The sequence below is a fragment of the Pan troglodytes genome, chromosome 1, assembly GCF_028858775.2.
Source record: "Pan troglodytes isolate AG18354 chromosome 1, NHGRI_mPanTro3-v2.0_pri, whole genome shotgun sequence".
In the NCBI taxonomy this organism is placed as follows: Eukaryota; Metazoa; Chordata; class Mammalia; order Primates; family Hominidae; genus Pan; species Pan troglodytes.
The window spans coordinates 36,262,921-36,287,001 of NC_072398.2; the positions used below are offsets into that span (position 1 = coordinate 36,262,921).

The 24,081-nt window shown below is 44.0% G+C and overlaps 1 protein-coding gene across 1 annotated transcript; it reads left to right on the top strand.

The window, feature by feature from the left end:
• The first annotated feature begins 4,008 nt into the window (after positions 1–4,008).
• Positions 4,009–21,555, top strand: SPATA45 (spermatogenesis associated 45). Its single transcript, XM_001170715.4, has 3 exons — positions 4,009–4,094; positions 15,468–15,782; positions 21,379–21,555. Exons 2-3 carry the CDS (start codon positions 15,506–15,508, stop codon positions 21,396–21,398), a joined length of 297 nt encoding a protein of 98 aa, XP_001170715.1. The 5' UTR covers positions 4,009–4,094; positions 15,468–15,505; the 3' UTR covers positions 21,399–21,555.
• Positions 21,556–24,081: the final 2,526 nt, after the last annotated feature.

The window sequence follows — 24,081 nt, forward strand, 5'->3', positions numbered from 1 at the left end:
ATCTTGGCTCACTGCAACCTTCGCTTCCTGGGTTCAAGAGATTCTCCTGCCTCAGACTCCCGAGTAGCTGGGATTACGGGTGCCCACACCACGCTTGGCTAATTTTTGTATTTTTAGTAGAGATGGGGTTTCGCCGTGTTGGCCAGGCTGGTCTCGAACTCCTGACCTCAAGTGATCTGCCGGCCTTGGCCTCCCAAAGTGCTGGGATTACAGGTGTGAGCCACTACACCCGGCCCATTTTTCTAGATCTTTGAATTGCACATCAAATCTGGAGCTGACTGCTCCATACTTGTTTAACCTGCCTATGAGGTTCACGACAATTTTCCCAGCTCTGTGATCATCAATGACTTTGAATTCACCAATATAACCATGCTTCATCATCACAGTTAGAAACCAGACCATGACTTTAGAGCATGACCTAATAAGAACCTGGCATGTGGGTCTCTTTTTGGCATTCATGCACACCATTATGGTGGCACAGAAAGATGATAGAAACTATTTGTACATTTTTGTGTAAAGGTACTAGAGATTTAATTCTGCAATGGCAGAGTTTCCTGTCCTAAAATATCTCTGAGGATTTGCTAAGGCAGATCCTGCCTTTCATGTCTGGCTTTAAATTTACCTGTTGCGTGATTTAAATATAACCAATGTCAAATCACAACTAAATTTTCCATGTTACATCTGGTTCTTATTCCTTTGGGCATGATTTAATTTATCATATTAGCTAGTTGACATGTTGGCTTTAAAGATAATGAGATTCAGGCTGGGCAAGGTGGCTAACACCTGTAATCCCAGCACTTTGGGAGGTCGAGGCTTGTGGATCACCTGAGGTCAGGAGTTCAAGACCAGCCTGACCAACATGGTGAAACCCTGTCTCTACTAAAAATACAAAGTTAGCCAGCCAGTGCTAGCAATTTTAAAACTCTCACTTTCTTTTGCAATTTTTAATTGCTTAATTTGAATTGATTGAGACATGTACTATCTCTGTTCACCCCCACTTCCCATATCCAGAATTGATCCAGGTTTTTAGAGCCTAAAGGCTTAATTTGGGGATGGGGGTGTTATTTAAGAAACTAATATCAAAATTAAAATTTTAAATGAGGTCGGGTGCGGTGGCTCATGCCTGTAATCCCAGCACTTTGGGAGACTGGGGCAGGTGCATCGCTTAAGCTCAGGAGTTCAAGACCAGCCTGGGTAACATGGCGAAACCCCTTCTCTACCAAAAAAATACAGTATTTAGCTGGGCCTGGTGGCGCATGCCTGTAGTCCCACCTACCTGAGAGGCTGAGGTGGGAAGATCGCTTGAGCCCAGGAGGTCAAGGCTGCAATGAGCTGAGATCACGCCACTCCAGCCTAGGCAACAGAGTGAGGCCTTGTCAAAAAAAAAAAAAAAGAGAGAGAGAGAGAGATACAAGCCTTCAGAGACCCTCATATTAACTTCATGGTAAATCTGCCTCTGCTCACCCCTCCCACCTGTAGCAACTAATATCTTCATTTCCAGATTTACTCCGAAAAAACTGTGCAACTGCTTCACATGTTTCCTCTTGATTCACTAATTTGTAACTCACTTACTGAAACGCTGATGAAAGAATTGAGTCAAAAAATAAATAGACCTCCTTCCCAGCCCTGGCTTGTTCAGAGCATCTACTACAGAGGAGTCTTAAGGGTTTTGTATGCTTAGAGTTGAGAGACCAAATAGCTCCTGAAAACTGTAGCTAGAGGAAATGCCATATGGGGACAGGCCACAAGGAGAACTCAAGCCCCTGTAAACCAAAAATGAAATATTCTAAGCCCCCAATTTACTAAACAGATTCAACCTCCCACTTCAGCCTCCCAAATAGCTGGGATTACAGGCGCATGCAACCATGCCCGGCAAATTTTTGTGTTTTTTGTAGAGATGGGGTTTCGCCATGTTGGCCAGGCTGGTCTTGAACTCCTGACTTCAAGTGATCTGTCCACCTCACCCTCCCAAAGTGCTGGGATTAGTGAGCCACTGCAACAGCCCTCTAACACTTATTCCTGAAGTTTTCTTTCTTCCTTCCTTCTCGGAAGCCCCTTCCTCCCTCTCTTGTTGCTTTAAGGTACCTTCACCCTGGCTAGGCCCTATTGTTCTTTTATCGGTTTTTTGTTTGTTTCTTTAGCCTACATATGCTCTTCCACCTGGGTTATACAAATGCAAAGTACATCGTAGTTCCATGCTGGGCCTTATTATTAACAAGAACTTTCTGAATCTCTTAAGATGTAGTGAAAGCAGATATACATAAACTACGTTGAACTAAACTGTATTTTCTAAAAGTAAATAAATGTGTTGGCTGGGAGCGGTGGCTCAGGCCTGTAATCCCAGCACTTTGGGAGACCGAGCAGGAGGATGGCTTGAGCTCAGGAATTCGAGACAAGCCTGGGTAACATAGTGAGACCCTGTCTTTACAAAAAATACAAAAATTAGCCGGGCCTGGTGACACAAACCTATTCTTCCAGCTATTTGGGAGGCTAAGGTGGGAGGATGGCTTGAGCCCTGGAGGCAGGGGTTGCAGTGAGCCAAGATCATGCCACTGCACTCTAGCCTGGGCAACAGAGCAAGACCTTGCCACCAAAAAAATAAAATAAATAAATGTGTTTTTAAAAAATGCACTGCCCACCTTTGAAGGCAGCAATGGCACTATGAATGATCTCTAATTTCTTGAGTCAGCTTGTTTCTTGAGTTGCTTCTCCATGTAGTGAGTTAGTCAGTTAGTTAGTTTTGCCGGGCCCCCTTCCTCCACATTGGAAACATTCCAGAGTGACCTGAAGATTTAAAAAAAAAAAAAAACTGGAGACCTCCTCTTCTTAGAAAAGAAATATATGAATAAAATAACTTTCCATGTAGCTTGGGCAACATGGCAAAACCCCGTCTCTATGAGAAATTTAAAAATTAGCCAGTTGTGGTGGTCCACGCCTATAGTCCCAGCTACTCAGGAGGCAGAGGTGAGAGAATCACCTGAGTTCAGGAGGTCGAGGTTGCAGTAAGCCTCAATCACACCACTGCACTCTAGCCTGTCCGATGGAATGAGATCCTGTCTCAAAAAACAAAAGAGGCCAGGGAGGCCAAGGTAGGCAGATCACCTGAGGTCAGGAGTTCGAGACCAGCCTGGCTAACTTGGTGAAACCCCATTTCTACTAAAAATACAAAATTAGCTGGATGTGGTGGCGTATGCCTGTAATCCCAGCTACTCAGGAGGCTGAGACAGGAGAATCACTTGAACCTGGGAGATGGAGGTTGCAGTAAGCCGAGATCGTGTCATTGCATTCCAGCCTGGGCAACAACAGTGAAACTCCATCTCAAAAACCAAACCAAAACAAAAACAAACAACAAGAAGTTCCCCATGTAAAATATAAAGTTTTAATAAAACCAATAAAGTAGCTACCACTTACTGAGTACTTACAATGAATCTTTAGATTAGAACTCTTCTTCATCGGGGCAAGGACCCATTTGTCCCCAGTATCCACAATAGCTCCAAGCACAGTATGTGCTCAAAACATATCAGTACATGTAATAAATTGATGCCAGCCACAATGCAAAAAGCTTTACATGCATTCCTAATTTAATCTCAACTCCCTCCTCATCACTTACCACGCATACAAACACACAGCTTGGTGAAAGCAGTATCTTTAGCCCCCATTTTGCAAATGATGAAACCAATATTATGAGGGTTGAATGGCTGGGCCTGGTGATGCACACCTGTAATCCCAGCATTTTGGGAGGCCAAGAGGAATCGCTTGAGCTCAGGAGTTCAAGAGCAGCGTGGCCGACATAATGAAACTGTGATTGCACCATTGCACTCCAGCCTGGGTGACAGAGCAAGACCTTGTCTCCAAAAAAAAAAAAAAAAAAAAAAAAAAGAGGGTAGAGGAATTTATATTTATCCAAGGTCACCTGGCTGGTAAGTAAATGATCTCTGACTCCAGAACCTCTCTTAACCAGGCTTCTATGAATAGAACAAAGTTGGAATGGCACTGATCAGAATATTCCATCACCAAGGTGTCATCCCAGTGGGCTAATCCACACCAGTGGACTTGAAACACGCTTTGGGTTGCTGTATGGTAGTATGCTAAAGGTAATTTATAATAGTATACCTGTAGAAATAGTAATATATTTTCTCATACAGTCAGTTCTTATTATTATGATAGTTATGTTCTATAAAGTTGCCACAAACATTAAATTAGCAAATACTGAACCATTGCTCCTAGAAAGAATACGGCCGGCCCCTAACTTACAATTGTTTGACATACAATTTTTCGACTTTACAATGGCTCAAAAGCAATATGGATGGCGCAAAAGCAATATGGAAACCACAGTTTTGATCTTTTTCCCAGGCTAGTGCTACTAGTGCTATTTGCTATATGTATAACAAATACATTTTAGGGAGTAGCCAAATTTGCAAATATGTAATCAATGAGTAATGAGGATCTACTGTATATGCATGTTTAATATTTTCAAAACCTGGGCTGGGCACAGTTGCTCACGCCTGTAATCCCAGCACTTTGGGAGGCTGAAGCAGGAGGATCATTTGACCCCAGGAGTTCAAGACCAGCCTGGGCGACATGGCAAAATGACATCTCTACAAAAAATACAAAAATTAGCCAGGCATGGTGGTGTGTGCCTGTAGTTCCAGCTACTTGGAAGGCTGAGGTGGGGGGATCACCTGAGCCCAGGAGGTTGAGGCTGCAGTGAGATGTGATCAAGTCACTCACTGCACTCCAGCCTGGGTGACAAAGTGAGACCTTGTCTCAGAAAGAGAAAAAAAAGAAAAGAAAAAAAAGTTTCAAAGCCCTTTTCAGTCTAATGCTCTCCCAACTGAGCTATTTTGGGCAGCCCTTCAAAGCCCCTTTTGTCACGTGCGTCCATGTGAAGAGACCACCAAACAGGCTTTGTGTGAGCAACAAGGCTGTTTATTTCACCTGGGTGCAGGTGGGCCGAGTCCAAAAAAGGAGTCAGCAAAGGGTGGTGGGATTATCATTAGTTCATATAGGTTTGGGATAGGTGTACAAAGTACATTCTTAAGGGCGGGGAAGAATATTACAAAGTACCTTCTTAAGTGGAGCGGGGAGAATATTACAAAGTACCTTCTTAAGGGCAGGGGAGAATATATCATATCAGTTAGGGTGGGGCAGGAACAAATCACAGTGGTGGAATGTCATCAGTTAAGGCTATTTTCAGGTCTTTTGTGGATATTCAGTTGCTTCAGACCATCTAGATGTATACGTACAGGTCACAGGGGATATGATGGCTTAGCTTGGGCTCAGAGGCCTGACATTCCTGTCTTCTTATATTATAATCAGAAAAACAAAACAAAACAGTGGTGAAGTGTTGAGGCAGCGAAAACTTTTGGGGGTGGTATGGAGAGATAATGGCAATGTTTTTCAGGGTTGCTTCAAGCAGGATTAGGGGCAGCGTGGGAACCTAGAGTGGGAGAGATTAAACTGAAGAAAGATTTTGGGGTAAGGGGTGATATTATGGGCTTGTTAGAAGGGGCATTTGTCGTATAGAATGATTGGTGATGGCCTGGATGTGGTTTTGTATGAATTGAGAAACTAAACGGAAGGAAGACACAAGGTCCGAATAAGAGAAGGAGAAAAATAGGTATTAAAGGACTAAGAATTGGGAGGACCCAGGACATCCAATTAAGGAGTGCCCAAGGGGGTTCAGCATAATTATTTGCTTGGTTGGTGAGTTTTTGGGCTCTATCCTTGAGTTTTTTTATGTTGTCATATACCAGGCCAGACTGATGTAGGTAAAAACACTGTTTGTTTAAAAATATAGAGTCCTCTTTTTTTAGCAGTGAGTAAGTGGAGGCCTGGGTGATTTTGGAGGAAAGAGAAATGCAAAGCCAGCAATTGTTTGTTAAAGAAGGATTAGAAACAGCTAGGAGAGAGTGAGATTGACGGTGTGGTGGAGATAGCTGGGGAGAGGTAGAGGGTGGCATAAGAACGGGAACCAGAATAAGAGTGAGTATAAAAGTAAAGAATAGGACTTCATCAGGGTGAAAGTATTGGAGTGTACTTTGTCAATGAAGATCTTCTATCCACTTAAACAGAGACTTAAGGGTGGTGATTTGAGGTAAAACCAGGAGCCACTAAATACCAAGAGCCTGAGAAATTGCTCAGGTGATTTGACTAATAAAGGCTGGTCCATTATCAGACTGTATAGAGGTGGGAAGGCCAAACTGAGGAATTATGTCTGACAGAAGGGAAGAAATGACTGCGGTGGCCTTCTCAGACCCTGAGGGAAAGGCCTCTACCCATCCAGTGAAAGTGTCTACCCAGACCAAGAGGTATTTTAGTTTCCTGACTCGGGGCATGTGAGTAAAGTCAATTTGCCAGTCCTGGGCAGGGGCAAATCCCCAAGCTTGATGTGTAGGGGAGGGAGGGGGCCTGAACAATCCCTGAGGGGTAGTAGAATAGTAGGTGGAACACTGAGAAGTGATTTTCTTAAGGATAGATTTTCACGATAGAAAGGAAATGAGAGGTTCTAAGAGACGGGCTAGCAGCTTGTAACCTACATGGAAGAGATTATGAAATGACAACAGAATAGAATGGGCCTGTGAGGCTGGAAGGAGATATTTTCCTTGGTCCAAGAACCATTTGCCTTGTGTGGGAAGAGATTGATAGGTGGAAGTTTCAGTGGGGTGTAGGTAGGAGTGATCAATGAGAAGGAGAAAAACTGGCCATGAGGGACAGAAGTTGGAAGGCTAGCTGCTTCTTTGGTTACCTTATCAGCATAAGCGTTGCCCTGAGCGATGGGATCTGATGCCTTTTGGTGGCCCTTGCAGTGAATGACTCCAGCTTCCTTTGGAAGTAAAGTGGCCTTGAGAAGAGTTTTTATTAAAGAAGTATTAATGATAGAGGACACTTGCGTAGTGAGGAAACCTCTTACAGCCCATATAACAGCATGGTGGTGCAGGATATGGAAGGCATATTTAGAATCAGTATAAATATTGATGCATAGTCCCTTGCAAGAGTGAGGGCCTGAGTTAAGGCAATGAGTTTGGCTTACTGAGACATAGTGGAGGTGGGCAGAGCAGTAGCCTCAGTGATAGATGTAGAAGATACAATAGCATAGCCTGCCTTTGCTGGTGAGTGGCGATTAGGCCTGGTGGAACTGCCATCAATAGTGTGATCAGGGTGAGAAACAGGAAAGAAGGAAATATGGGGAAATGAAGTGAATGTCAGGTGGATCAGAGAGATAGCGTCATGGGGGTCAGGTGTTGTATCAGGAATAATGTGGGAGGCCAGATTGAAGTCCAGGCCAGGAACAATGGTAACTGTGGGAGACACAGCAAAGAGTGAGTATAGTTGAAGGAGCTGGGGGGCAGAAAGTATATGCGTCAAGTGTGAGGAGGAAAATGGATTTTGAAAGTTATGGGAACTGTAGAGAGTAAGTGGAGCATAGCTTGTGATTTTGAGGGCCTCTAAAAGTATTAAAGCAGCAGCAGCAGCCGCTGCACACAGACATGAGGGCTAGGCTAAAACAGTAAAGTCAAGTTGTTTGGACCGAAAGGCTATGGGGCGCAGTCCCAGCTCTTGTGTAAGAATTCTGACCACACAGCCCTGCACTTTGGCTGTGTGTAATGAAAAAGTTGGAATGAGTTAGGGAGAGCTAGTGTGGGAGCAGCTTTTAGGGCTGTTTTTTAAGGAATGGAAAGGAGAGTGGGGAGAGGATTTAGGATTTATGGGGTCAGTTAGGTTGATCTAGAACAGAATAATGGGTTGTGGAGGGAGATATTGAGGATAGGAGAGTATATGGGTTTGGCACTACAGGGTGGATAGGCAAGACAATTTGGTTGATAAGGCACAGATCCTGAACTAACCTGTAAGACTTGTCTGGTTTTTGGACCAGACCTTTCAAAGTCATGAGTTAAACATATTACTTATCTCCATTTAAGAGATTGTAAAATTGGATGAATTAGCAGTTGGAATTGGCCTGTTCCTATGTCACACACAGAACCAATTTCACAGGCATGAGACCCAAACAGTCACATAGGGCCCTTTGCTCAGAAGGGTCTCACAATTGGCTTAAAGTTTTACTGTCATTACCTTGAACATCTCCATTGTTTGTTAATAAAGGGTCCAGCATTTTTATTTTCGCTGGACCCTACAAATTATGTAGCCAATTCTAGTCACACAGCAAGTAAACAAGATTAGAAACTGGGGAGAAAAGAAAATACTAAATTATTTACTTATCAAATTGAACAAAACTTTTTTCAAAGTGCCTATTTAATATGATAAAGTTACCACTTATTGAGGGTTGGTTGTATTAAGCTCTTGGTATTTATTAGCTCATTTAGTCCTTATGACACTCTGTGAGTTGGATATTATTTTCTTTACTTTTCTTTCTTTCTTTCTTTCTTTTTTGAGATGGAGTGTCACTTTCGTTGCCCAGGCTGGAGTGCAATGGTGCAGTCTTGGCTCACCGCAACCTCTGCCCCTGGAGTTCAAGCGATTCTCCTGCCTCAGCCTCCAGAGTAGCTGGGATTACAGGCATGTGCCACCACACCCAGCTAATTGTGTGTGTGTGTGTGTGTGTGTGTGTGTGTTTGATGGAGTCTTGCTCTGTTGCCCAGGCTGGAGTGCAGTGGTGCAATCTCGGCTCGCTGCAAGCTCCGCCTCCCGGGTTCACACCATTCTCCTGCCTCACCCTCACAAGTAGCTGGGACTACAGGTGCATGCCACCACGCCCGGCTAATTTTTTTTTTTTTTTGTATTTTTAGTAGAGACAGGGTTTCACCATGTTAGCCAAGATGGTCTTGATCTCCTGACCTAGTGATCCGCCTGCCTCAGCCTCCCAACATGCTGGGATTACAGGCATGAGCCACCGCGCCCAGCTGAGACAGGGTTTCACCATGTTGGCCAGGCTGATTTTGAACTCCCGACTTCAGGTGATCCACCTGCCTAGGCCTCCCAAAGTGTTGGGATTACAGGCGTGAGCCACCGCACCTGGCCTGGATATTATTTTCATTTAACACATCAGGAAACTGAGGCCCAGAGAAGGTAAGTAACTTAAACAAAATCATACAGTTAGGAGGCAGCATAGGTAAAATATTAATCAAATCTTTTTTACTTAAAAAATATGCTTGTACCACTAGACTCTATTACTGTGTCTATTTTGTTTTATTTAGCTCCAGTTGTCAGGTAACTTGTAATAAGAATTTGAATTTTGAGAATTTCATGGTGAACTTTTAACTAAGACATCTATGTTTTATTTGCAGTTCACCTATAAAATGGGCTTTTATTTTATTTTTTTGAGACCAAGTTTCATTCTTGTCCCCCAGGCTGGAGTGCAATGGTGTGATCTCGGCTCACTGCAACCTCTGCCTCCCGGGTTCAAGCAATTCTCCAGCCTCAGCCTCCTGAGTAGCTGGGATTACAGGTTCCTGCCACCACACTTGGCTAATTTTTGTATTTTCAGTAGAGACCAGGTTTCACCATGGTGGCCAGGCTGGTCTCGAACCCCTGACCTCAGGTGATCCACCCACTTCGGCCTCCCAAAGTGCTGGGATTACAGGCATGAGCCACCGCTCCCAGCCTAAAATGGACTTTTAACAAAATATAAATTAACTCAGGCCGGGAGTGATGACTTACGCCTGTAATCCCAGCAATTTGGGAGGCCAAGGCGGGCAGATCACTTGAGGTCAGGAGTTCAAGACCAGCCTGGCCAACATGGTGAAAACCCCCTCTCTACTAAAAATACAAAAAAATTAGCTGGGCATAGTGGTGCACACCTGTAATCCCAGCTACTCAGTAGGCTGAAGCACGAGAACCGCTTGAACCCAGGAGGCAGAGGCTGTAGTGAGCCAAGATCGCGCCACTGCACTCCAGCCTGGGTGACGGAGTGAGACTCCATTTCAAAACTAACAAACAAAAATAGGCACTTGACAAACTGACCTTTTTATTTTTTATTATTTTATTTTATTTTTTTGAGAGGGAGTGACGCCCAGCCTGGGCGACAGAGCAAGACTCCTTCTTAAAAGAAAAAAAAAAAAAAAAAAGAAAGATACCTCTTCTTTGCTTATTTAGGAAAGAAAAATTGATGGCTCTGGTAGCTTTCCTAAAACAATGTGTGTTTGTGTGATTTCTGTCACTTCAATGTGTTTCAAAGCATTATTATAAAAATAAATCGAAAACAACCTAAAGTCTAGCAATAAAAAGAATAATTAATGTGAGGCACAGTGGCTTATACCTGTAATCCCAGCACTTTGAAAGGCTGAGGTGGGTAGATCGCTTGAGCTTAGGAGTTTCAGCCCAGCCTGGGCAACATGGTGAAACCCTGTCTCTACCAAAAATACAAAAAAATTAGCTGGGCATGGTGGTGCGCACTTGTGGTGGTCCCAGCCACTCAGGAGGCTGAGGATGGAAGATCACTTGAGCCTAGGGGGCAGAGGTTGCAGTGAGCCAAGATCATGCGCCTGGATTCCAGCCTGGGTGACAGAATGAGACCCCATCTCAAAAGAAAAGAAAAAAAAAGGAAAGATGGTGTCTCCCACTCCAAAAGAATTTAAAAAGACTTACAAACATTAGCTGGGTGTGGTGGCACATGCCTGTAATCCCAGCTACTGGGAAGGCTGAGGCAGGAGAATCGCATGAAACCAGGAAGTCAGGGTGGCAGTGAGCCGATATCGCTCCACTGGACTCCATCCTGGAGACAGAGAGAGACTCCGCCTCAAAAAAAAAAAAAAAAAGGGAGAGAGAGAATTTAAAAGGTGAGCGCAGAGCCGGGTGCGGTGGCTCAGTCCTGTAATCCCAGCACTTTGGGAGGCCAAGGCGGGCAGATCAAGAGGTCAGGAGATCGAGTCCATCCTGGCTAACATGGTGAAACCCCGTCTCTACTAAAAATACAAAAAAATTAGCCGGGCGTGGTGGCGGACGCCTGTAGTCCCAGCTACTCGAGAGGCTGAGGCAGGAGAATGGCTTGAACCTAGGAGGCAGAGCTTGCAGTGAGCCGAGATCGCGCCCCTGCACTCCAGCTTGGGCGACAGAGCGAGATTCCGTCTCAAAACAAAACAAAACAGGCGAGGGCGGTAGCCCACGCCTGTACAAAAAGTAGCTGGGCATGGTGGTGCGCCTCTGTAATCCCAGCTACTTTGGGAGGCTGAGGCACGAGAATCGCTTGAACCTGCACTCCAGCCTGGACGACAGAGAAGACTGTGTCTCAAAAAACAAAACAAAATAAAAACGAAATAATTTAAAATTAAAATTAATTTTGTGTGTTTGTTTTTGAGACGGAGACTCGCTCTGCTGCCCAGGCTGGGGTGCAATGGAACGATCTCCGGTCACTACAACCTCTATCTTCCGGGTTCAAGTGATTCTTCCGAATCAGCCTTCCAAGTAGCTGGGATTACAGGTGCGTGCCACCACGCCTGGCTAAGTTTTGTATTTTTGTAAAGACGGGGTTTCACCATGTTGGCCAGGCTGGTCTTGAACTCCTGACAGGTGATCTGCCTGCCTTGGCCTCCCAAAGTGCAGGGATTACAGGCATGGCCACTGCGCCTGGCCCACTAAAATTAAATTAAAAAAAAGAAAAAAATTATAAATTCACATGATAGACTATTACATTATCAAATCTTACATTTTTATTACTGACACATATGTAAAGACATGAAAAATTCTCACAATAACTATATTAAAGTGAAAGAAAATCAAAACTTGTAAGTAATATATACTATTTATTCATTCATTAAAATATTTATCAACCACCTGATATTCATTAGGCAATGTGCTAGGTACTCAGCCCAATTTTATGTAAGAGCTTTATTGACTGGTCATTGACATACAATGAACTGTCCATGTTTAAAATGTACAGTTTGATGTTTTTGACATATGCATACACCCAGGAAAGCATCACCACAATTAAGATAATAAACATATTCATCAGCCCCAAAGTTTATTCATATCCCTTGTAATCCCTGCCACCCTTGCTGCCTACCTTTCCCCATTCCCAAGCAACCATTGATTTTCATTTGTCACTGTAGGGGACTTCATATTTCCTAGCATTTTTTTTTTTTTGACACAGGGTCTTGCTGTGTTGCCCAAGCTGGAGTGCAGTTTTGTGATCACGGCTCACTGCAACCTCCACCTCCTGGGTTCAAGCCATCCTTCTACCTCAGCCTCCTGAGTAGCTGGGATTACAGGCAGGTGCCACCACACCTAGTTAAATTCTTGAATTTTCTGTAGAGACAAGGTCTCATTATATTGCTTAGTCTGGTCTTGAACTCCTGAGCTCAAGCAGTTCTCCTTCCTCAGCTTTCCAAAGTGCTGGGATTATAGGCGTGAGCCACCATGCCTAGCCTAATATTTCCTAGAGTTTTATATGCATGGAATCGTACACTATACATTCTGATTTGTCTGGCTTTTTTTTTTCTTTTTACTCAGCATAGTTATTTTGAGCTTCAGCCATAATATTGTGTTTATCGACAATATATGAACTCTACTCAAAAATATATATTGATGAATTAGCATCTCAGGTAAAAGGAATATATTATATACATATAATATATATAAATATATTTTATAACTCAGTGTCAATTGTGCACATATACCACAATTTATTTGTTCTGCTTCTGATGGACATTTGGGTTGTTAGAACTTTTTGGCTCATAAAAATAAAGCAGCGGGCTGGGCCTGGTGGCTGTGCTCACACCTGTAATCTCAGTACTCTGGGAGGCCAAGGCAGGAGGATCCCTTGAGCCCAGGATTCAAGACTAGCCTTAGGAACATAATGAGACCTCATCTCTATGAAAAATAAAAACAAAAATAGCCAGGTGTGGTGGCCTGCGCCTGTATCCCAGCTACTTGGGAGGCTGAGGTGGGAAGATGGCTTGAGCCTGGGAGGTCGAGGATGCCGTGAGCCATGGTCATGCCACTTCACTCTAGCCTGGGTGACAGAAAGAGACCCTGTCTCAAAAATAAATAAATAAAAATAAAGCTGTGTAAAAACAACAACAACAACAAAAGTTTTTTAAAAAGCTGTGATTAACATTCATGTGTTAGTTTTCATATGTACAGATACATTTCTTTATGCATGTGTATGGAGAATTTCATTGCTCTAGGGTAAATACCTAGGAATGGATAAAATGGTAGGAGTATGTTTAACTTTTTAAGAAGCTGCATGATTATTTTCCAGACATTGTTCCATTTTACATTCTCACTAGCAGCATATGAGAATTCCAGGTCCTCCATATCTTTGCTAACACATGGTTTGGTCAGTCTTTTTCATTTCAGCCATTCTAGTGGTATGTAGTGATATCTCATTGTAGTATTGATTTACACTTTCCTAGTGACTGATGATGACGAATGTATTTTTTTTTTTTTGAGACAAAGTCCTGCTCTGCCGCCCAAGCTGGAGTGCAGTGCTATGATCTTGACTCACTGCAACCTTGCCTCCCAGGTTCAAACAATTCTCCTGCCTCAGCCTCCTGAGTAGCTGGGATTACAAGTGCATACCACCATGCCCGGTTAAATTTTTTTTTGTATTTTTAGTAGTGACAGGGTTTTGCCATGTTGGACAGGCTGGTCTCGAACTCCTGACCTCAGGTGACCCATACGCCTCGGCCTCCCAAAGTGCTGGGATTGTAGGTGTGAGCCACCACGCCCGGCCCCATTTCTTTGTCTTCTGGCTTATGTTATTGCTTGTTGAGGAGTCAGCTGTTGGTCCAATTGCCCCTCCTTTTATTCTCTGGTTGCTTTAAAGATTTTCTTTTCTTTTTAAGTTCACTGTAATCTCAGCGTGGGCTTTTTAAAAATCCTGACTGCTATTGTTTGAGCTTCTTGAGACTGTGGACTGTATCATTTATCAGTGCTGAATATTTCGCTATCTTTCCAAATCTTGCTCTGACACCCAGGCTGGAGTGCAATGGCACAATCTCAGCTCACTGCAACCTTCACCTCCCAGGCTTAAGTGATCCTCCCACTTCGGCCTTCCAAAGTGTTGGGATTATAGGCGTGAGCCACTGCGCCTGGCCACTTTATTTTATTTTATTTTATTTTTTGAGACAGAGTCTCACACTGTCGCACAGGCTGGAGTGCAATTGCGTGATCTCAGCTCACTGCAACCTCTGCCTCCCGGGTTCAAGCAACTCTCATGCCTCAGGCTCCTGAATAGCTGGGATTACAGGTGCCTGCCACCATGCCTGGCTAATTTTTTGTATTTTTAGTAGAGACAGGGTTTCACTATGTTGGCCAGGCTGGTCTTGAACTCCTGACCTTGTGATCTGCCCGCCTTGGCCTCCCAACGTGCTGGGATTACAGGCATGAGCCACAGCGCCTGGCCGCCACTTTTAAAAAATAAAATCCCTTTGGATACTTATTGGGAAAGTAACACCCAAAATATTAATGGATGTCTCTGGAACGAGAGTAATTTTAACTTTTCTACTTTATGTTTTTCTGTATTTTCTTAATTATCTACCATGAATATGTATTATTTTTATAATCATGTATTAAACATGTATTATTTATCTATTACATTATTAATATATGTAATAAACATGTATTATTTTTATAATCAGAAGAAATAACGCTTCTAAAAGCAAAAAACAATGCATAGTATAATTTTAAAAAACAATAATATATCCTCTTACCATATCTTTTTAACCTTTGTTTCCCCTGAAGAACACCTAAAAAACAAAAATAAAACCCTTAAGAAACAATAATAAAAAGTGAGGTGTGGCCGGGTACAGTGGCTCACGCCTGTAATCCCAGCATTTTGGGAGGCCAAGGCGGGTGGATCACAACTTCAGGAGTTCGAGACCAACCTGGCCAATATGGTGAAACCCCGTCTTTACTAAAAATACAAAAAAAAAAAAAAAAATTAGCTGGGCATGGTGGTGCATGCCTGTAATCCCAGCTACTCGGGAAGCTGAGGCAGGAGAATTGCTTGAACCCTGGAGGCGGAGGTTGCAGTGAGCTGAGATCGAGCCACTGCACTCCAGCCTTGGCAACAGAGTGAGACTCCATCTCAAAAAATAAAAAAATAAAAAAAAAGTGAGGTGTGCTGTCCGGGCACAGTGGCTGACACCTGTAATCCCAGCACTTTGGGAAGCTGAGGTGGGTGGATCACCTGAGGACAGGAGTTCGAGACCAGCCTGGCCAGCATGGCAAAACCCCATCTCTACTGATAATAGAAAAATTAGCCAGACATGGTTGTGCGTGCCTGTAATTCCAGCTACTTAGGAGGCTGAGGCACAAGAATCACTTGAATCTGGAAGGTGGAAGTTGCAGTGAGCTGAGATCATGCCACTGTGTGTCAGCCTGGGCGACAGAGCAAGACCCTGTCTAAAAAAATAAGTAAATAAAAAAGTGAAGCGTGGGGTGGGAGGCTTGGTGGTGGTTGTGGTGTTATTTTATAGAAGGCAAAAAGAGAAACTGGCAAACGTGATTGTGAATACTGGCTTCTGAGTCAAAAAGACAATTGAAAGTATTTTTTCATTTGTTTGTAGGACAGCAAGAATCACTTGACAATTGGTTTGTGAGCATAATGGCATCTATAAACAGAACCACTGAAATAATGAAAAAACATGGAGTAAGCAAACAACATCTCCTGGAGGAGATAAACAAAAAGCGTGAATCCAACTGCTTGGTGGAGCGAAGCAATCAAGTCAGCTTACTGAGAGTTCAAAAGAGGCACTTCCCGGGTGCCTATCAGTCCTTTACTGATACCACAACCAAAGAGCCTGTTCCCAACAGTGGCAGGAGCTCCTGGATCAAGCTGAGTCTCCTTGCTCACATGGAGAGAAAGCACTTTCCACCAAAAAGTAAGAAGTTATCATAGGATTTTTCTTTTTTTTTTTTTTTGAGATGGAGTTTTGCTCTTGTCGCCCAGGCTGGAGTGCAGTGGCGCGATCTCAGCTCACTGCAACCTCCACCTCCCGGGTTCAAGCGATTCTTCTGTCTCAGCCTCCCAGGTAGCTGGGAATACAGGCGCCTGCTACCACGCCTGGCTAATTTTTTTGTATTTTTTAGTAGAGACGGGATTTCACCTTGTTGGCCAGGCTGGTCTCAAACTCCTGACCTCAGGTGATCCACCCACCTCGGCCTCCTAAAGTGCTGCGATTACAGGCATGAGCCACCACACCCAGCCTATGATAGGATTCTTTTTTTTTTTTTGAGACAGAGTTTTGCTCTTGTTGCCCAGGCTGGAGTGCAATGGCACGATCTCAGCTTACAGCAACCTCCATCTGGATTCAAGCGATTCTCCTGCCTTAGCCTCTCGAGTAGCTGGGATTACAGGCATGCACCACGAAGTCTGACTGATTTTTTTGTATTTTTAGTAGAGACCAGGTTTCTTCATGTTGGTCAGTCTGGTCTCGAACTCCCAACGTCAGGTAATCCACCCACCTTGGCCTCTCAAAGTGCTGGGATTACAGGCATGAGCCACTGTGCCCGGCCTATGATAGGATTCTTAACCAATGTATAGGAATGATTTGTAGGTATTCCTAAAAATTAGGAAGAATTTCTGGGATTGAAAGAGGTCCCTGAGTATTGCCCTGGTGTAGCATAAAGGCAATCTGTTTGAAGGTAAAAGTGTCATTAAACTAGGCTGGTGGATTGTAAGATCTATTATAGACCAGAGACTCTCTTTTTTTATGCATACAGAATCCCAGGCCTCAGCTTCAGGCCATCTCATTCAGTAGACTCTAGGGAGGTGCCTGGAAATCTGCATTCTCAGCAGACTAAGGTGATGCTGATGCCAATGGCCTGAGAACCACATTTTGATAAGAGTTGTTATAATAGTTACAATAGACCACAAAAACTTCAGAAACCTGCTATCTCATCAATTTCTCTGGCCTTTACAAACATTTCATGTGCAAAATTGAGGTGCAGTGGAGATCCTTTTGATGACAAATATCACACAAAAAGCCCTAATAAAATGTGGAGCGGCCGGGCGCGGTGGCTCACGCCTCTAATCCCAGCACTTTGGGTGGCCAAGGTAGGCGGATCACCTGAGGTCAGGAGTTTGAGACCAGCCTGGCCAACATGGTGAAACCCTATCTCTACTAAAAATGCAAAAATTAGCTGGGCGTGGTGGCACGCACCTGTAGTCCCAGCTACTTGGGAGGCTGAGGCAGGAGAATTGTTTGAATCCCAGAGGTGGAGGTTGCAGTGACCGAGATCACTCCGGTGTACTCCAGCCTGGGCGACAGAGTGAGACTCCTTCTCAAAAAAAAAAAAAAGTGGACGAAGGTTGTTGGGGGCAGGGGATGGCATGGTGGTGATGGTGGTGGTATTATTTTATAGGAGGAAGAAGGGGAGCTGATAAATACTTTCATTGTGAATACTTGTTTCTTAGTCTAGGCAGGCAGCTGAGATAGCATTTTTTCATTTATTTGAAAAAAAGAGAAGGGGGTGTGTAATCATATCTAATACAACCAACAAATTATTAATTTAGATCAGAAACAAAAGAATCACCACACTTGAGATTTCAATTATTTGATGTGGCTGTGACTTTACACTTGCCCAGTGCTCTTAGGAAGTGGAGCAGAGTGTGATACAGTGTGGTGTAGAAAGCTGAGATTCTCCACTGTGTTTAGAGTTAATTTGTAACAGTCATGTGTTTGTTTTATTCAAAAATAACTCTAGGGCTGGGCAAGGTGGCTCATGCCTATAATCCTAGCATTTTGGGAGGCCGAGGTGGGCGGATCACCTGAGATGAAAGGAGGAAGTATTACGTCTCACTTTAAATCAAAAGCTAGAAATGATTAAGCTTAGTGAGGAAGGCATGGCAAAAGCCAAGATAGGCCAAAAGCCAGGCCTCTTGTGCCAGTCATTTATCCAAATTATCAATGCAAAGGAAAAACCCTTGAAGGAAATTAAAAATTCCCTTTAGTGAACACACAAATGATAAGAAAGCAAAACAGCCTTATTGCTGATAGGGAGAAAGTTTCAGTGATCTGGACAGATGAACCCAGCCACAACATTTCCTTAAGTCAAAGCCTAACCCAGAGCAAGGCCCCAACTCTCTTCAATTCTGTGAAAGCTGAGTCTCTCTGTCACCCAGGCTGAAGTGCAATGATGTGATCTCAGCTCACTGCAACCTCTGCCCCCAGGTTCAAGTGCTTCAGCCTCCCAAGTAGCTGGGATTGCCTGCCACCACGCCCGGCTAATTTTTTTTTTTTTTTTTGTATTTTAGTAGAGATGGGGTTTCGCCATGTTGGCCAGACCGGTTTCAAACTCCTGGCTTCAAGTGATCCACCCATCTTGGCCTCCCAAAGTGCTGGGATTATAGGCTTGAGCCACTGCGCCCGGCCAGGAGGCCATTATTCTAAGTGAAGTGACTCAGGAATGGAAAACCAAATATTGTCTGTTCTCACTTATAAGTGGGAGCTAAGCTATGAGGATGCAAAGGCATAGGAATGATATAATGGACTTTAGGAACCCCAAGGGAGAGAAAGGTAAAAGAGGGGCAAGGAATAAAAGACTATATGCTCGGTTGATGGGTGCACCAAAATCTCAGAAATCACCGCTGAAGAACTTACCCATGTAACCAAAACCTACCTTTACCCCCAAAACTACTGAAATTAAAAATAAACAAAAGAAACCACCCTATCTAAGCAGCACTCCTCAACACTCTATAATCCCTTACCCAGCTTTCTTTTTTACCACAGTGTTTATCACTCCCTAATGAAGGCTAGGCTCCTTGAAGGCAGGGATGGTATCTGCTTTTTTCACTACTTTATCTTCAGTCCCTAGAACAGTGTCTGGCACAAATTAGGAACTCAGGAAACGTTTCCTGGCTGATTGAATAAATGTTGGGACATGGAATATACTTTCCCAGAAGTAGTGGTAGAACTTACCTCATTCCTCTCGAGACCAATAGCTATGTCCTTGGGCAATGGCTCACAAACCTAAGAGTTTCTCACAGCAACCTTAGTTGGTTGCTGTGGAATAATCTTTAGAAATGCAGGAGGGTAATAATACAGTAATTTTGCTGGACATATTCAACACGAATTGGAAGGCACTGTACTCCTTTCCTTTGCATACCTGTGCAAGAGGAAGAAACACTCATTTACTCTTTATTCATTCAACGAATATATATCAGTGCTTACTTTATGTCAGGCACTCTTCTACGTGCTTGTCAATACAGTGATGAATAAAATCTTGCCTCAAAAAGCTTAGGTTTTGGTGTGCTGGCTCATGCCTGTAATCCTAGCACTTTGGTAGGCTGAGGCAGGAGGATCCCTTGAGCCCAGGAGCCTGGGCAACATAGAGAGACCTCTTCTCTATTTCTAAAAAAAAAAAAAAAAGCTTAGATTTCACTGGGTAGACAGCCAGATAAACAAGTTAAAAAATAGTACATTTCAGCCAGGCACAGTGGCTCACGCCTGTAATCCCAGCATTTTGGGAGGCCGAGGTGAGTGGATCACCTGAGGTCAGGAGTTCGAGACCAGCCTGACCAACGTGGTGAAACCCCACAAAAATTAGCCGGGCATGGTGGTGCGTGCCTGTAATCCTAGCTACTCTGGAGGCTGAGGCAGAAGAATCACTGGAATCCGGGAGGAGGAGGTTGCAGTGAGCAGAGATTGCGCTACTGCAGTACAGCCTGGGCAACAAGAGCGAAACTCCGTCTCAAAAAAAAAAAAAAAAAAAAAGGAAGTAAATGTCAGATCAGATAGTGATAAATGGGTAAGAGCTATGGGGAAACAGAAAACAGCAGGGTGGGGGATAGGAGGTGTTGGATGGAGGGTGTATTGCTGCCCATATAACTATATGGGGATTACTATCCAGGGCATGAGGGATGACCCAGGACTCCTGGGTTCCTTGAGGAGTCCAGTGTAAACAGGGATAAGGGACAGAATGAGATTAGTCCTGGTGGTCGAACCTAGCGGTGGTCTAACCTGGTGGGGAGGCCTGTGTGTTGAGGGGAAGTAATGTTACAGATTTTGCATAGAGTATTTGGAGTTCTGGGTGCTCCTCTTTGCTTCTATTAATAGTGACGTGAAGACTAGGAAAGAAGTTCTCTTAGTCCGAGATTTCCAGGCCCTCTTTTCAATCTTCCACTTGGAGATGTGGAGCCCAAAAGAGGGGCAGTTTATTTAAATATATAGAATTAAAAACACCTGGGTTCAAGTTTTGCCTCTGTCATTGACTAGTATCATGCTTTTAGTAATTTGCGGGTTTTTTTGTTTTTTTTTTTAGAGGCAGAGTCTTGCTCTGTCACTGGGGCTGGAGTGCAGTGGTGTGATCATATAGCTCACTGTATCCTTAACCTCCTGGGCTCGAGCGATCCTCCTACCTCTCAGCCTCCCGAGTAGCTGGGACTATAGGCATGTGCCACCATGCTTGGCTAACTTTTGTATTTTTTTAATAGAGTCTGGATTTTCCCATGTTGCCCAGGTTGGTCTCAAATTCTTGACCTCAAGCAATCTGCCTGCCTCAGCCTCCCAAAGTGCTGGGATTACAGGCGTGAGCCACCGTGCCCAACCATTTGGTGTTTCTTTCTTTCTTTCTTTCTTTTAATTTATTGAGACGGAGTCTCACTCTGTCACTTTGTCACAGGCTGTAGTGCAGTGGCTCGATCTTGGCTCACTGCAACCTCTGCTGCCCGGGGTTCAAGCGATTCTCCTGCCTCAGCCTCCAGAGTAGCTGGGATTACAGGTGTGCACCACCACACCCAGCTAATTTTTTTTTTGAGATTTTTTCTTGCTCTGTCACCAGGCTGGAATGCAGTGTTGCGATCTCGGCTCACTGCAACCTCCACCTCCCGGGTTCAACTGATTTCTCCTGCCTCAGCCTCCTGAGTAGCTAGGACTACAGGCGCATCCCACCACACCCAGCTAATTTTTGTCTTTTTAGTAGAGATGGGGGTTTCAACATGTTGGCCAGGATGGTCTCCATCTCTTGACCTCGTGATCCGCCCACCTCAGACTCTCAAAGTGCTGGGATTACAGGCGTGAGCCACTGCGCCTGGCCGCCATTTGGTGTTTCTTTTTTTTTTTTTCTGGAGTCGGAGTCTCGCTCTTTCGCCCAGGCTGGAGTGCAGTGGCGTGATCTCGGCTCACTGCACGTTCCGCCTCCCGGGTTCAACCGATTCTCTTGTCTCAGCCTCCTGAGTAGCTGGGACTACAGGAGCGCGCCACAACGCCCGGCTAATTTTTGTATTTTTTTAGTAGAGATGGGGTTTCACCATCTTGGCCAGGATGGTCTCCATCTCCTGACCTCGTGATCCGCCCACCTCGGCTTCCCAAAGTGCTGGGATTACAGGTGTGAGCCACCGCACCTGGCCCATTTGGTGTTTCTAAACCTTAGTTCCTGTATCTGAAAAACAATACTCTGCCCTCCAGGGTTATTTTTAAAACCATGAAATGTGTTATAAGTTATATAACAAATACTTTTTATTTTTTATTTTTTCAGATAATGCCATATTTGGATAAAGCGCATCTCCAGAGACACACGGAAATACATTCTCTTTGATTCTTCTTCAGTGTGTCTAAATTATTTACAAATTATTAATTATAAACAAAGCTAAACAAAAGTATTCACTAGATCCCTCAAAAAACATTAAGTCACATAAAACATATTATATCTTTATTCATTCCATTCTATCATTTATACTTAGATGATTTGAAGAGAGGATTTGAGTTTTTTAGATACTTTCAAACATGAATACCTAAGAGTTTAGTTTACAGTGATCCCTTTTTTTTTTTTTTTTTTTTTTTTTTTTGAGACAGAATCTCGCTCTGTTCCCCGGGCTGGAATGCAGTGGCATGATCTCAGCTCACTGCAGTCTCCACCTCCTGGGTTTAAGCTATTCTCCTGTCTCAGCCTCCTGAGAAGCTGGGACTGCAGGCGCATGCTACCACACCCAGCTAACTTTTGTATTTTTAGTAGAGATGACATTTCACCATGTTGGTCAGGCTGGTCTTGAACTCCTGACCTCAGGTGATCCACTCGCCTTGGCATCCCAGAGTGCTGGGATTACAGGTGTGAGCCACCATGCCCAGGCGATCTTCTCCTTAGTAATCTAAAATGTTTAAATAATAGTTTATATTTGTTTCTATAACTCAGTGGAATATATTGACCAACCCCACTGATCAGGTTGAAGGCTAAAAAGTTAACACTTGCTTCTAAATGATAGATTAACTTCCTCTGTTAAAGTTATAGTTTTGATTATTTGAATAAGGAGATATTTGAGAGGCTAATATAAGGTGCCTGTAGACAGGGCTTTCTGTTACATTACGTTGTCCATCCCCACAGTGGTGATGGTTAGAATTATCTCATGGCCACATCCTATTTGGCTACTATCACCTCCATTTCATTGCTTCTTGGATCACAGTCTCTTCAAATCACTTTTTTTTTTTTAGACGGAGTCTCGGTCTGTTGCCCAGGCTGGGGTGCAGCAGTGTGATTTGGCTCACTGCAACATCTGCCTCCCAGGTTCAAGCAATTCTCATCTCAGCCTCCTGAGTAGCTGGGACTACAGGTGTGTGCCACCATGCCAGGTTAATTTTTTGTATTTTTAGTAGAGACAGGGTTTCACCATGTTGCCCAGGCTGGTCTTGAACTCCTGACCTCAGGTGATCTGCCCGCCTCAGCCCCACAAAGTGCTGGGATTACAGGCATGAGCCTCTTCGGATCTTAACTTGGCTTATGTTCCTTTGTGTGGTTAAGAACCTAGTCCATATGCCAAGCAGAGCACTGCCTGGCCTGGAACCTAGAGCTTCTTGGCATTTGTATTTATTTCAATAAGACATTCACTTTTTATTTGGTTGCTCTCTACTTCCACAGGAAGCTCAGATTCATAGAGAGCCAGAGCATTCTGATACTAGAAAGGATATGGATAAGCCAGCTGACTTAAAACCCTATGTCAGCCAGGACTATATAGTAGGGCACAGTGTGGATAAGACTCATCAACCACGAGAAAATGTTAAAAATAATAATAAGAAACGACACAGAACTACAGCTAATTTTTCACTTCCCAAAAGGCAAATACCTAGCCAGGCAGTGGTGGCAGATACCTATAGTCCCAGCTACTCAGGAGGCTGGAGTGAGAGATCACTTGAGTCTAGGAGTTCAAGGCTGTAGTGTGCCAGGATCATGCCTGTGAATAGCCACTGCCCTCCACCCTGTGCAACATGGTGAAAGTCTGCCTTTTTTTTTTTTTGAGACAGGGTCTCATTCTGTCACCCAGGCTTGAGTGCAGTGGCATGATCATGGCTTACTGCAGCTGGACTTCCCGGTCTCAGATGATTCTCCCACCTCAGCCTCCTGAGTAGCTGGGATGACAAGTGTATGCCTGGCTAATTTTTGTATTTTTAGTAGAGATGGGGTTTCGCCATGTTGCTGGTCATGAACTCCTGGCCTCAAGCAGTCCGCCCTCCTCAGCCTCCCAAAGTGCTGGGATTACAGGCATGAGCCACTTCATCTGGCCTATTTTTGTTTGTTTGTTTTAAAGCAAATACCTAGTGTCAATAACTAAAGGATTATCCTGGCACAGCTGTCATGGGCACCTACAGAAGACATGAGGCTCCTGGTTCAGAGGCAAAGGATTTTACTACTTAGAGCACAGCAAGGAACACAAGCCTCATGTTCGGGTCGGTTCCCCTTGCCCTCCCCCACTCCCTCAAGATCCATGGGGCGATGTGAAGATGTCCAGGTAGATGCCACACACGCAGAGGTTTTGCCTCATAGCTGAGGAATCCTGAGCTTAAAGAAACCCAACCTTTGCCCAGAAAGAGACATTATCTTCATTATAGTGGATGGTAAACAGAGCTGCCCTCTGCTCCAGAGGGAGTCACGATCTTCCAAAGAGATTACCTGAAACAAAGGTCGTCAGTGCTTCTGCTCCCTAGATGTGCAGAAACATGGAAGTCCTGTAGATAATTATCTCCCCACATTCAGAAGCTCAAATAAAGACTATCAAATACAGTATTATTTCTTTGGCTCTAGCTAGGATGAATAATAGGAAATAAACACATAGGTTTTAGTAAAGGAGTGTCAGGGTATGGACGGTACATTTCTTTTTCTTCTTTTTCTTTTTGAGACAGGGTCTCACTCTGTTGCCCAGGCTGGAGTGCTGTGGGGTGATCACCTCTCAATGCAGCCTCAACCTCTCCT

Bases quoted from the DNA above. Each gene is read 5' to 3' on its own strand.
- SPATA45 (XM_001170715.4), top strand. From the start codon at position 15,506: ATGGCATCTATAAACAGAACCACTGAAATAATGAAAAAACATGGAGTA. The intron at 15,783-21,378 runs GTAAGAAGTTAT...TTATTTTTTCAG, and splicing joins AAAGCACTTTCCACCAAAAA to ATAATGCCATATTTGGATAA.